Source organism: Hemitrygon akajei, chromosome 27, assembly GCF_048418815.1.
Source record: "Hemitrygon akajei chromosome 27, sHemAka1.3, whole genome shotgun sequence".
Classification (NCBI taxonomy): domain Eukaryota; kingdom Metazoa; phylum Chordata; class Chondrichthyes; order Myliobatiformes; family Dasyatidae; genus Hemitrygon; species Hemitrygon akajei.
In genome coordinates, this window is record NC_133150.1 from 49,372,265 (window position 1) to 49,386,576 (window position 14,312).

General features: G+C 47.9%; 1 protein-coding gene across 10 annotated transcripts in view; it reads left to right on the forward strand.

Annotated features, from left to right (window-relative positions):
* The first annotated feature begins 425 nt into the window (after positions 1-425).
* Positions 426-14,312, forward strand: part of LOC140717387 (CUB and sushi domain-containing protein 3-like) — a 33,752-nt gene continuing 19,865 nt past the window's right edge. For 3 of the 10 annotated variants that reach the window (XM_073030923.1, XM_073030928.1, XM_073030929.1), the window contains exons 1-6: positions 431-975; positions 3,804-3,900; positions 6,595-6,668; positions 9,269-9,361; positions 10,024-10,116; positions 11,220-11,312. In XM_073030923.1, the coding sequence (XP_072887024.1) occupies positions 921-975; positions 3,804-3,900; positions 6,595-6,668; positions 9,269-9,361; positions 10,024-10,116; positions 11,220-11,312 (505 nt within the window). In that variant the 5' untranslated portion in view covers positions 431-920. Of the gene's footprint in view, positions 976-3,803; positions 3,901-6,594; positions 6,669-9,268; positions 9,362-10,023; positions 10,117-11,219; positions 11,313-14,312 lie in introns of all 10 variants that reach the window. The other 7 variants (XM_073030924.1, XM_073030931.1, XM_073030927.1 and 4 more) reach the window with 5 other exon arrangements.

Consider the following 14,312-nt stretch of genomic DNA (forward strand, 5'->3'; position numbering starts at 1 on the left):
CTCTACCACTCCCTTACCCCGACACCCTCCCCTCCCCTTCTCTGTCTCTACTTCCCCCTTCTCCCGGTTCCTCTCTCCCCTCTCCCTCCATTCGATCGTTCCCCTCCACCTCTCACCTCCCTCTCCCCACCCCACACCCTCCCTCCCTCTCCCCTCCCTCCCCGCCCTTTCCTCCCCTCCATCAGTCTCCCTTCCCTCCACCTCCTCCCTCTCCCCTATCCCCTCCTTCCCTCTCCCTTCTTCCTCCCTCCTCCTCCCTTCCTCCCTCTCCCTCCCCTCCCCTCCTCCCTCCCACTCCCTCCCTTCCTCCCTCTCCCCTTCCTCTCCTCTCCCTTTCCTATCCCCTCCCTCCCTCCCTCCCTCCTCCTCCTTTCCTCCCTCCCACCCTTCCTTCCTCTCTCTACCCCACACTTCCTTCCTCTCTCTACCCCACACTTCCTTCCTCTCTCTACCCCACCCTTCCTTCCTCCCCATGCCCTCTCTCCCACTCCGGTGTCTCTGGACAACACTCCTGGGCTGGGTTGTTCCCTTGAGGGAGCGTCTCACTGTGTTGCCGCCCCCCTTATCTCTGGTGACAGGCGCTCCGCTCTACAGTTTCTCTCTGCCGGACCCGTCACCATCCCAGCCCGGGCGAACTGAGGCGGCCGATCGCAGGATCCAGCAGGAGTCCACCACCTGGGCTCCGGTCACCATTACGGAGCGGGTGAGTGTCCGCAGCCGGTTAACCGATCACCGTCACGGAGCGAGTGAGTGTCCGCAGCCGGTTAACCGATCACCGTCACGGAGAGAGTGAGTGTCCGCAGCCGGTTAACCGATCACCGTCACGGAGCGAGTGAGTGTCCGCAGCCGGTTAACCGATCACCGTCACGGAGAGTCTGAGTGTCCGCAGCCGGTTAACCGATCACCGTCACGGAGCGAGGATGAAGCCCTTCCTGGTTGCGCTGCTGCTTTCTGCGTTAGTCGGAGGAAGCCAGGGTGAGATACTGTTGCTTCCCCTCTTCCCCACATGCCCCTACGCTACTCCATACCTGCCCCTATCCTGCACCGTCCCGGCCTCTTCCCCTTCCCCAGTCCATCCCCACCCTACACCGTCCGGGCCTCTTCCCCTTCCCCACATTATCTCTGCTCTTCTCCTCTCCCTCCGCTCCTTCCCCCGTTCTACAACCGTCCCTGCCCCCCACCCCCCCACTAAGCCTCCCGGTACCAGGGCCACCACTACAGTCCGGTCCCGAAACGTGTCGGCCCTAATACCCACCAATCTCTCGAGGACACCCACCCCTCCCCTGCTACCGAGGAGTAAGCTGTGGGACTGTCGTCAGATTCTCGCCCTGAATACCCCTTGGGATGGCTTAGGGCATGCCGATCCGCCGTCGGGTGATTCACCGTTGAGCCGTCCCACCTGTTGTTGCAGCCTCAGCACACCCTCCCCACCTCTTTTCAAAACGCAAACCTTCTGGTGAAGGGGTCATAGTAATAGAGTCGTTGACCCAACTGGTCCATCCTCCCTGCTTGTCCCAGTGCCTGTGACCCTCCCCTCCATGGACTATCCACAGGCCTCTTTCTGTTGCAATTGTACCCATCTGGACCACTGTTCATTCTATCCTGATGGAGTCAGCACCCACTCACCTCCAGGGACACCTGTGTTCCTCTCTGCCACTCTGACAGCTTCTGACCCTCCAGTGCTGTAGGGGGAGGAGTTCCAGGGTTTAGAGGTGACGAGGGACCTGTGATACACTTTAAGGTCAGCTTTGGAATTTGGTCATGAACCTATGGGTGGTGGTGCTTCCCTGCGTCCCCTGCCCTTGTCCTCCTGAGTGGTTGACAAAGCAAGGATGTAATGCTGAGGTTTATAAGGCATTGGTCAGACCACACTTGGAGTATCGTGAGCAGTTTTAGACCCCTTATCTAAGAAAAGTTGTGCTGGTTTTGGAGAGAGTCCAGAAGAGGTTCACATGAATAATTTTGGGAATGAAAGAGTTAATGTATGAAGAGTGTTTGACAGCTATGGGCCTGTAATCGCAGGAGTTTCAAATAATGGACGGGGATCTAATTGAAACCTACTGTATATTGAAAGGCCGAGACAGAGTGGATGTGGAGAAGAGTTTTCCAATAGTGGGGGAGTTTAGGACCAGAGGGCAAAGTCTCAGAATGGAGGGACTTCCATTTAGAACAGAAATGAGGAGGAATTTCTTCAGCCAGAGGGTGGTGTATCTGTGGAATTCATTGCCACAGATGGCAGTGGAGGCCAGGTCACTGGGTATATTTAAAGCAGAGGTTGATAGGTTCCTGACTGGACAGGGTGTCAAAGCTAACAGGGAGAAGGCAGGATAATATGTTTGAGTGGGAAATTAAATCAATCATGATGGAATGGTGGAGGAGACACGATGGGCTGAATGGCCCGATTCTGTTCCTATGTCTCATGGTCTTACAGGTGGTGGTGCTGCCCTGCACTGCCTGCCCTTGTTCTTCGGAGAAGGAACCGAGGAGGAGCCCGCTGGCCGGGCAGTGTCTGAGGGTGGAAAGGACCCATGGATGGTGTCAGTGGGAACTCTGCACCAGCACGTTACTTGTTGCTCCAGCAATGGCCCTCTTCTGGGATGGAAGGGGAAAGATTTAAAAAGAGCCGGGTGGGGGGGGGAAGCACCATTTTCCTGTGGAGGGTAGTGAGTGCGTGGAACAAGCTGCTAGAGGAAGTGGTTGAGTCAGGTACGATAGTGTCATTAAAGAAAAACTTGGATAGATACATGGAGGGGCCAGTCTTGGAGGGACAGTAAGCTGTAGGAATAGAATTAGATCATTTGGCCCATCAAGGAAAGGAAAGGCTTTGAGTTCTTGGCTGCTGGTCTCCTCTGTCTATGGACTTTGAGAGCTTCTGCAATTGCAAGCATGAACATGGGCCCGTTCTTACTGGCCAATGTCAATTAGGTCAAAAACATGCAAAATAATGCTTAACTCAGTGCACATGAACATCACTCAGCCTGTGATATTTCAAAGTTCGATGTAAATTTCATTATTGGTGTACCATACATATGTCACCATATACCACCCCAAGATTCATTTCCCTGTGAGCATACTCAGCAAATGTATAGAATTGTATACCAACAGGATCAATGAAAGATCAGCCAGAGTGCCGTAGACAACAAATTGTGCAAATGCAACTATAAATAAATAGCAATAAATAACGAGAACATGAGATAATGAGATAAAGAGTTCTTAAAATGTGAGCATTAGATGTGGGAACATTTCAATGATGGGGCAAGTGTGTTGTTATCCCCCTCTATCCAAGAGTCTGATGGTTGAGGGGTCGTAACTGTTCTTGAACATGGAGGTGTGAGTCCTGAGGCTCCTGTACCTTCTACATGATGGCAGCAGTGAGAAGAGAGCATGGCCTGGGTGGTGGGGATCTCTGATGATGGACGCTGCTTTGCTATGATAGTGTTTCATGTACAGTAGATATACTTAATGGTTAGGAGGGGTATACCTGTGATTTATTGGGCCAAATCCACTACCTTTTGTAGGATTTTCCATTCAAAGGCATTGGTGTTTCCATACTAGGCAGTGTTACAACCAGTCAATATACTCTCCACTACACATCTATAGAAGTTAGTCAAATTTTCATATTTATTTTGAGATCCTAGTTTAATTTTTAGAGATTACTTTTAAATTCCAGGTTAATGGTCCAAACCCTGTAGCAGTGTTGCAAGCTAAAGGATTTGAATCCTCTTGAAACTGCATTTAATGTATGCTATGAGTGTTTCTAAAATTGATGAAACTGATGGTGATGGTGTCTCCGTTTTGTGCAGCTAACAACTGTGGTCATCTACCAGATGTGGAGAATGCGAACGGTGATACATCAGGCTACACAATTGGGAACTGGGCATACTACACCTGTGATAAAGGGTAAGCAGTGACTCTCCATTAGACCATATTACCACAGACGGCTGTTGAGATTGAGCCATTCGGTATATTTAAAGCAGTTCTTTTTTAGTCAGGTCATCAAAGGTTTTGGGGAGAAGGCAGGAGAATGGGGTCGAGAGGAATATTAAATCAGCCATGATGATGAAAGAGCAGACTTGATGGGCTGAATGGCCTAATTATACTCCTATGTCTTATGGTCTTATGTTCTAAGTGTCTCCACACAAGTCAGCCGAGAGCTGCCTCGGGCTCTCCTACATCGAATGTTTATCCAGCTTATCTCCACCCTGCAGGAGGGCTGCGGAGGGAGATAACTGGTGATAAACACAGACCATTTCGTCTCTTCCACGTGCTGTGACCTGCCAGGTCCATTGGCCTCCACTGACTGGCTGACTTCCTGCTTGCAGCTACCAAGCAGATGATCTTCTTCCTTGGAGATGTAAACTCTGTCCTCTCCCCCGCCCCCGAACTCCCTTACTGGAGATCTCCCTTCAGCTCAGAGTCACCCCTCACTGCCCGTGGTGGTTTACAGGGAAGGGGCTGTGTCAGATCCCGGGAGTAAAACCAAGGAAAAGGCAGGTCCACCTCTTCCCCACCCCCACCCCCACCGTGGATCTCTGCAGTCTGTGTGTTGTCAGGGAGAGGCAGAATTTTCATTGTTTAGCACTGGACTTTATGAGTGACTACTGAGTGTGAACATGGGCTATCTGCAAGGAGTGGCCAATGCAAAGGGAACTAGGAGTGACCACTGGGCAGTGAACACTGAGGGTGATCACTGGGAGTGAACATTGGGGGATGACCGCTAAGGGTGTAACTGTCGTCACTTCCTGGTGGATTAATAGAGTACAAAACAATAGAGCACAGGAACAATCCCTTCAGCCCATCATAGTCCTGCTGACAATGCCACCTGTCTACACATGATCCATGTGTCTCCATTCCCTGCCTGTTGATGTGCCTGTCCAACTGCTCTTAAACTTTGTGGTTTTAACGACTAACATCATCTGCTCACACAGAATGTTCCGGGCAGCCTCCGCTCTGTGTAAAACAAAACTTGCCCCACACGAGGGAACAGTGGCCAATCTTGGGTTATTTTCTGTGCAGCATTCGAGGCTGAGGGGTGGCCTGATAGAGGTTCATAAGATTATGAGAGGCATTGATTCGGTAGGTGGAGTCTTTTTGGCCGGGTAGTGCATTGTTAATGGCTGGGGTCACCCGTCTTGTAAAGACACTGTCCTGAAGAAGGCAATGGCAACCATCTCTGTAGAACAATTTGTCAGGAACAATCATGGACGTGAGACCATGTTCGCCCATGTCATACGGCATGGTATATAATGATTATGAGAGAATCATACAGTGGAGGGCATGGCTGTAGGTAAGAGTAGAGAAGTTTAAGGGAGATGTGTGGGTAAGTCTTTTGCAATGACACTGTTACGTGATTGGAACACGTTGCTTGTCGAGGAGCTAGAAGCAGATACAACAGCCATGTTTATGGAAGACAGGACCCATCACTAAGGACCGATCCCCTCACCCAGGAAATGGGTTATTCTCATTTCTACCATCTGGGAGGAGGTTCAGGAGCCTGAAGATCCACTCTCAGTGATTCAGGAACAGTTTCTTCTCCTTCCACCATCGGATTTCTGAATGGACATTGAACCCACAAACATTGCCTGGCTGCTTTTTCTCCCCACTACTTATTCATACACACTTAAAAATACTAAATATGCTCACTGGAATTCAGTGAAAGGTCCCGAGTTTGAATCCAGCGGGCTCCCCTACATACTTTCTATCTGTGCTGGTGATCTCTTTGGAAACTCACCCAGCAGAAGGCAGTACAAAACAATTCTGTACCCTGCCTCGTACACGGTTCGCCACTACAGTTCAGTGAGGTGTGGAGGGAAATCGCCCGCTAACCGGAGAAACTCTAGATGCGACTTGCCTTTCCTTTCCTAAATATACTAAATATGCTCACTGGAATTCAGTGATTTATCGTTATGTATTGCAATATACTGCTGTAGCATAACAACAAATTTCACAACACATACCCAGTGATATTAAAGCTGATCCTGATTCTGAGTGGAGTTAGAGGGACTTATTGAGACTGGCATCGTAATCAGCACAGAAACGATGGGTTGAATGGCCTGTTCCTGTGCCAGCCTAGTTCCACACAAGTGTCTCCAAAGCTGCCTCTACACACTCCTTTGGAGTTTAGAGTTTTGCTTCCTAATCTCCATTGGGAAAAATACCACCCATTTGGAAGGAATGGAAACCCATAGTAACTCAGTTAGTTTTGGTTTGTATGGGTGACACTGTGTGACCATCAAGATAGGTTTTTGATTAGCCAGGGCATGACAGGGTATGTGAAGAAGGGAGGGGAGTTGGGATGAGTGGAAGAATTGGACCAGCCATGATTGACTGTCGGTGCAGACTCAGTGGGCTGAATGGCCTACTTCTGCTCCTATATCTTCTGGTCTTATGGTCCAGTGTTGTTCTGCCGTGCACTCGGGTAAGCTATGCTGGCTCCGGAATGTGTGGCAACATTTGCTGGCCACCCCCAGCACAGCCTTAGATTTTGTTTGTTGTTAATGCCAATGATACCTTTACTGTATGTTTCTATGTATGCCTGATAAATAAATCTGAATCTTGAATCTTGTCCAGTTCATCTGAAGCCTTTTCTTTCAGCTATATTCTGTATGGGAGAAACAGGATACTGTGCACAAAAGATGGATGGAACAAACCTTCTTTGTTTTGTCAGAGTAAGTGATGAATAGACCTTCTTCTCACTTGGTTGCTATGTTTTAAGCCATTTCACTGTGAAACAATTGTAGAGAAAGTTAGATGTTGGCCTGTTAGGATAGTGGGGAGAGGAGATCTCTTCACTCAGACGCTTGTCAGACCGTGATGAGCAAAGTTCGAAGTAAACCTATTATCAAAGTACATCAATGTCACCATATACAACCCTGAGTTCATTTTCCTGTGGGCATTCACAGTAGATAGATAGATAGATAGATAGATAGATAGATAGATACTTTATTCATCCCCATGGGGAAATTCAACTTTTTTTCCAATGTCCCATACACTTGTTGTAGCAAAACTAATTACATACAATACTTAACTCAGTAAAAAATATGATATGCATCTAAATCACTATCTCAAAAACCATTAATAATAGCTTTTAAAAAGTTCTTAAGTCCTGGCGGTAGAATTGTAAAGCCTAATGGCATTGGGGAGTATTGACCTCTTCATCCTGTCTGAGGAGCATTGCATCGATAGTAACCTGTCGCTGAAACTGCTTCTCTGTCTCTGGATGGTGCTATGTAGAGGATGTTCAGAGTTATCCAAAATGAGAGACACAGCAGAATCAATGAAAGACTGCACCCAACAGGGTGGGAAACAACCACTGTGCAAAAAGCAACAGAAGTGCAAATACAAACAAGAAATGGGAAAAAATAAATAATAATACTACTAATAATAAATAAGCAATTAATATTGAGAACATGAGATGACGAGTCCTGGAAAGGGTGTCCATAGGTTGTGGGAAAGTCTCAGAAATGGGGATGAGTTATCCCCTCTGGTTTAAGAGCCTGATGATTGAGGGGTAGTAACTGTTTCTGCACCTGGTGGTGAGGTCCTGAGGCTCCTGTACCTTCTTTCTTCATTGTGGTGGGGGTCCCTGTTGTTGGATATTGCTCTCCAATCCATTGTCTTGATTAATAATGGCAAGCATGCTGTAATCCTGCTTGAACTCCCTGTCAACCTGTGTGGTCACTTTAAGGGAGCTATAGGCTTTGCACTGACATTTCTCTGAATGTTAACACTGTTGAGGGTGCTGCTATTAACTGTGTACTGTCCCTTTACATTAAGTGGAAAACCACACTGTATGACAAGAGTTGATATTGTTCTAAAAATAGAGAGCCAGCTGATAGAAATGTGTCATGTCCAAGGCTCAGTCATTCTCAGCGCTAAACTGAACTGGCTCGGTGGCTGTCACTCCTGGATTGTTCCGAGGACTCGGAAGTTTAATGTCTAATAATCTGTGTGTTATTTGCTCACTTTTTGCTGCTTGTGCTACTTGTTCATTTTTTTTTGCATTAGGTGTCTGATGTTCTCGTTAAACTGTTTCCATAGTCAGTGTTTCCTCTAATTTGTAAGGACCAGTGTGCACCAAAATCTTGTGCTGTGCAATTTTTTACTCAGTGACAACAACATGTGCACACTAAATAATTTATTCAATTCAAACAGTAAAATAAAGCTTTTCTAAAATATGCAGAGAAATCTTCAGAAACTCCACATTGTCAGCACCATCTGCATCAGACAGCGGAAAAGGAAATGTGGTTGTCTACAATCGTGAACTATACATAACATGCCATTGTGGTAGAGGGTGACAAACCTTTTGTGTGCAGTTTAAATTCCTTTGTGCCCTATAGCAAAAGATGTGTGCACGCACAGACGCACTCTTCACAGAGAACATTGTCCTTGGTGTTTCTGTGTTTCGTGACTGCCTGCGGGAGGATGAAACTCAGGTTGTATTCTGTATACATACTTTGAAACTTCGAGGCAGTGGGTGAGACATTGGACATCAAGAGAGTCCTGCCACGTTGCATCTCTATCTGGTGTGGGAGCAGCTGAGCATCGGACTGGAAATCCCTACAAAGGACTGTGGGAATGGCTGAGAGAATCACAGGGGTCACCCTACCATCTATCGGGGGCTTTTATCAGGAGCGCTGAGTTTGCAGGGCCCTTAGTATTATCAATGATCCCACACATCCATCCAGCGTCCCTTACTTTCAAAAGTTATTGTGTGTTACGTGTACCACTGTGTTTTACACCCTGGTTTGGAGAAATGTATCGTTTGACAGAATATGTGTATGTAGTTAAATGGCATTAAACTCGACCTGACTTGACTTACTGAGCCTTCAGGCGTTGTCAAGGAGATGTGTTTGGGACCAAAACAGTTTTCCTGTGCTCCAAATCCCTCTCAGAGTTTAACATCTAATCCCGGGGCACTAACTCGAGAGAGACTGATGGGAGCTCCCACCAAAGACCCAGCAAATGAAGTGTGGGATTGAATTGTGAGGTGCAGGAGGGGTCCCTGCAGGGTGGGACCTCCCTCACCAGAACAACCAGCTCACTCCTCACAGGAGCCTCCACCTCACGATCACCGCTGGCATCCACTGCATCTGACTGCCTGAAGTGACCACTGGGAGTGACCGCTGGGAGTGACCGGCTGGAATAAACACTCCAACTGACCTTCATCAATCTGTTTGTTCTCAGTCAGGACGGACACTTGTCTCACCTCCCTGCTCACTCCTGCCTGTAACCACTGGTGATGACAGTTCCACTCTCTGTTTTACAGAAATAACGGATCCACCGACAACCAGCAAAGGCACTGTGACAGAGGGAGAGGAGCGGACGTACGGGGACAAGGAGAATTATCCCAATGACGAAGGTAATATCTTGACCGATCAAGAGACCACTCACAGGATGGGTACCGGGGCCTGGAGTCACCCACCTCCAAGCAGTACAGGTGATTGTCAAGGCTTTGTACAGGAAGAAAGGTATCCGTAGCACAGCTGGTCCAAGGCCACTGTCAGTCTCTCTACACCAATCCCCATTGTTGATGTTCGGTCCGAATCCCTTTGATCTTCTTAATCCCAGCACCTGTTGAAAAAGGAAAGGATAGGAGTTGCTGGGAGTTGGGGAAAGGGATTGTTGCAGCTCCCTGCAGCTGACAGGATACTCTGAGGAGTATCTTAAGTTTCTCAGGATCAAACTTGGATGTCAAGAGTTGTCTCGGTAATTGCTGGACATGACCATCAGAGTGACCACTGGGAGTGTTCACCAGGAGTAACTGTTGGGAATGGTCTCCAGGAATGACTGCCGGGATTAACATCTGGGAATGACCACTGGAATGGATAGCTGAGAGTGATTGGTGGAATTGACCTTGGGGAGTGACCACTGAGAGTGACCGGCTGGAATAAACACTCCAAGTGACCATCATAAATCAGTTTGCTCTCGGTCAGTTTCAGGGTAGATGGAGACTTGTCTCACCTCCCTGCTCACTCCTGCCTGTAAGCACTGGTGATGACATTTCCACTCTCTGTTTTACAGAAATAAAGGATCCACCGCCAACCAGCAAAGGCACTGTGACTGAGGGAGAGGAGCGGACGTACGGGGACGAGGAGGATCATCCCGATGACGAAGGTAATATCTTGACCGATCAAGAGACCACTCACAGGATGGGTACCGACCGGGGCCTGGAGTCACCCACCTCCAAGCAGTACAGGTGATTGTCAAGGCTTTGTACAGGAAGAAAGGTCTCCGTAGCACAGCTGGTCCAAGCCCACTGTCAGACTCTCTACACTAATCCCCTCGAAGATGCAGGGCCTGTAGCATATGCTACTTTAGCTGCTAGGTTAATCTGGCCCTGGGTCCACCTACCATCTATTGGGGACATTTATCAGGAGCACTGAGTATGCAGGGCCCTTAGTATTATCAAGGTTCCCAGACATCCATCCAGCATCCTCTTTGACTTCCTACATCAGGGAGGAGACCAATGCATAAAAACACGAACGGGTGGGAAACTGTTCCTTCTCTCAGGCCATTGGGCTTCTGAACTTCCTATCACATCACATTCAAAGTGTGACTGGTTAATCTATTCTGTACTTTACAATATTTATATACTTTAGTTTCCTTACTTATTCAGGATTCATCTCTATATTTTATCCTTACTTTCATAAGTTATTGTGTGTTACGTGTACCACTGTGTTTTACACCCTGGTTCGGAGAAAAGTTGTCTCGTTTGACAGAATACATGTAAGTAGTTAAATGGCAATAAACTCGACCTGACTTGACTTACTGAGCCTTTTGGCATTGTCAAGGAGATGTGTTGGTGACCAAAACAGTTTTCCTGTGCTCCAAATCCGTCTCAGAGTTTAACATCTAATCCCTGGGGCACTAACTCGAGAGAGACCGATGGGAGCTCCCAACAAAGACCCAGCAACTGAAGTGTGGGATTGAATTGTGGGGTGCAGGAGGGGTCCCTGCAGGTTGGGACCTCCCTCACCAGAACAACCAGCTCCCTCCTCACAGGAGCCTCCACCTCACAATCACCGCTGGCATCCACTGCATCTGACTGCCTGAAATGACCACTGGGAGAGACCACTGGGAGTGACTGGCTGGAATAAACACTCCAACTGACTCTCATCAATCTGTTTGTTCTCAGTCAGGATGGACACTTGTCTCACCTCCCTGCTCACTCCTGCCTGTAACCACTGGTGATGACAGTTCCACTCTCTGTTTTACAGAAATAAAGGATCCACCGACAATCAGCAATGGCACTGTGACTGAGGGAGAGGAGCGGACGTACGGGGACGAGGAGGATTATCCCGATGACGAAGGTAATATCTTGACCGATCAAGAGACCACTCACAGGATGGGTACCGGGGCCTGGAGTCATCCACCTCCAAGCAGTACAGGTGATTGTCAAGGCTTTGTACAGGAAGAAAGGTCTCCGTAGCACAGCTGGTCCAAGCCCACTGTCAGACTCTCTACGATAATCCCCTCGAAAATGCAGGGCCCTTAGCATATGCTACTTTAGCTGCTAGGTTAATCTGGCCCTGGGTCCACCTACCATCTAGCGGGGACATTTATCAGGAGCACTGAGTATGCAGGGCCCTTAGTATTATCAAGGATCCCAGACATCCATCCAGCATCCTCTTTGACTTCCTACATCAGGGAGGAGACCAATGCATAAAAATACTGTTATGTACCCCGTAATTGGGTGTCAGACCAGCAGAGAATGAAATATCCTTTGGAGTCTGGTGGTACTATATTCAAAAGTGTTTATTAGCAAAACACTAAGCAAAATAAGCAAAACAATACCAATAATGCGAATATACATATAATACGGGTTAGCTATATTAAACCTAAAAGTGTAGGAATAATAATAAGCAATAATAAACAAGCTCTATCGATATCTAGGGGTAAATGAATTGTCATAGAAAAGTATAAAGTTCAGTTCATGCATGCTGAGGTAGTTATGGTTGTTGTGTTGTAACCGTTGGGGGGTGGGGGGGGTGGGGGACAGAGAGAGAGAGAGAGAGAGAGAGAGAGAGAGAGAGAGAGAGAGAGAGAGAGAGAGAGAGAGAGAGAGAGAGAGTGAGAGAGCGAGCGAGATGTAACAGCTGCAGCAGGCAAACCTTCTGTTGCTTCCTGATTCCGTCGTACCGTTGTGGTGGTCATTCAGCTATGACCCCTCCGTCCTTCAGCTAGACCATTCTTCTGTGGTGCACTCGTCACTCTGGCATGAGTGGACACACACACAAGTCCCCACCGGCACTGCCATTACACTGAGAGCTTTATTGACCGATCTCCTGATTCGGTCTCCGAAGCCCCCACCTTTCTTGTGGGTTCACAACACTCAGTCAGTGTCCACTGGTGTGACTGATGGGTGTTTCCCCAGATCTGTCTTTTATCCCTACTAACGGGGTCTCAGCTATCCATCAATTCTGAATGACTGTGTCCATCAAATCAGGCCACTCCTGCTGTCTCCTGAGGAATGTTAACGAGCAAAGTGAAGTCCTTGTAGTGAAAAGGTAAATAATCCAGTAAGAGTCAAAATACAATAAATCAACAGTCTCTCTCTCTCCCTCTTATCTGTAGCAGATGTTCTTGCCTGTGTCTCAACTCTCTCTCTCTCATGAGCAGCATAGCAACAGTAATAGTTCATGGTTCTCGGGGGGGGGGGGGATGGTTAACTCTGCACCCCATTGTGCATCAGGTCTGTTCATCCCTCATAACAATACGAACGGGTGGGAAACACGATGGGAAGCAGTTCCTTCTCTCAGGCCATTGGGCTTCTGAACTTCCTATCACATCACATTCAAAGTGTGACTGGTTAATCTATTCCATACCTTACAATATTTATATACTTTAGTTTGCTTACTTATGCAGGATTTATCTGTAGATTTTATCCTTACTTTTATAAGTTATTGTGTGTTACGTGTTACATTGTGTTTTACACCCTGGTTCAGAGAAATGTTGTCTCGTTTGACAGAATACATGTATGTAGTTAAATGGCAATAAGCTTGACCTGACTTAACTTACTGAGCCTTTTGGCATTGTCAAGGAGATGTGTTGGGGACCAAAACAGTTTTCCTGTGCTCCAAATCCCTCTCGGAGTTTAACATCTAATCCCAGGGCACTAACTCGAGAGAGACCGATGGGAGCTCCCACCAAAGACTCAGCAACTGAAGTGTGGGATTGAATTGTGGGGTGCAGGAGGGGTCCCTGCAGGGTGGGACCTCCCTCACCAGAACAACCAGCTCACTCCTCACAGGAGCTTCCACCTCACGATCACCGCTGGCATCCACTGCATCTGACTGCCTGAAGTGACTGCTGGGAGTGACCGCTGAGAGTGACCAGCTGGAATAAACACTCCAACTGACCCTCATCAATCTGTTTGTTCTCAGTCAGGACGGACACTTGTCTCACCTCCCTGCTCACTCCTGCCTGTAACCACTGGTGATGACAGTTCCACTCACTGTTTTACAGAAATAAAGGATCCACCGCCAACCAGCAAGGGCAGGGTTACTCAGGGAGAGTTAGGCTTTGTACAGGAAGAAAGGTCTCTGTAGCACACCTGGTCTAAGCCCACTGTCAGACTCTCTACACTAATCCCCCTTGCTGGTATTCGGCCCTAATCTCAAGGATTTGCCTGCTCCCAACACCTGTCCAAATGCCACAAGGCAGGAATTGCCTGGTGGTTGAGGGTGGCGATGGGGGTGTAGGACAGTGGAGGCTGTCTACACAGATTTTACTAATGCATTTGACAAAGTCCCTCATGGGAGGCTAATTGAGAAGGTTAATGGGGTCCATGGTTAATTGGAAGGTGGAGATTAACCCAGATATATGTGAGGTGTTGCTCCTCAGGAAGGCAAATGCAAGGAGACAGTACAGTGTTAAGGACAAAATCCTTAACAGTTTTTTTTTCTGGGCAGAGAGATCTTGGGATCCAAGCTCATAGCTCCTTGAAAGTGGCTACTCAAGTAGATAGGGTGGTTAAGAAGGGTTTATGGAATGGTTAGTTTTATTAGTCAAGGGATTGAGTTGAAAAATCTTCCAACTTTATAAAAGCCTGGTCAGGCCACATCTGGAATATTGCATGTGGTTCTGGTTGCCCCGCTATAGGAAGGATGCAATATAATACTGAACGCAGTGCAGATGAACTTTAGGAGGGGGAAGGGGAAGAGTCAGGTACGAGGGAGTACCCCTGTGGCTGTACCCTTGACAATAAGTACTCCTGTTTGACTACCGTTCGAGGGACAGCCTACCTGGGGGAAGCAGCAATGGCCGTGCCTCTGGCACAGATTCTGGCCCTGTGGCTCAGAAGCGTAGGG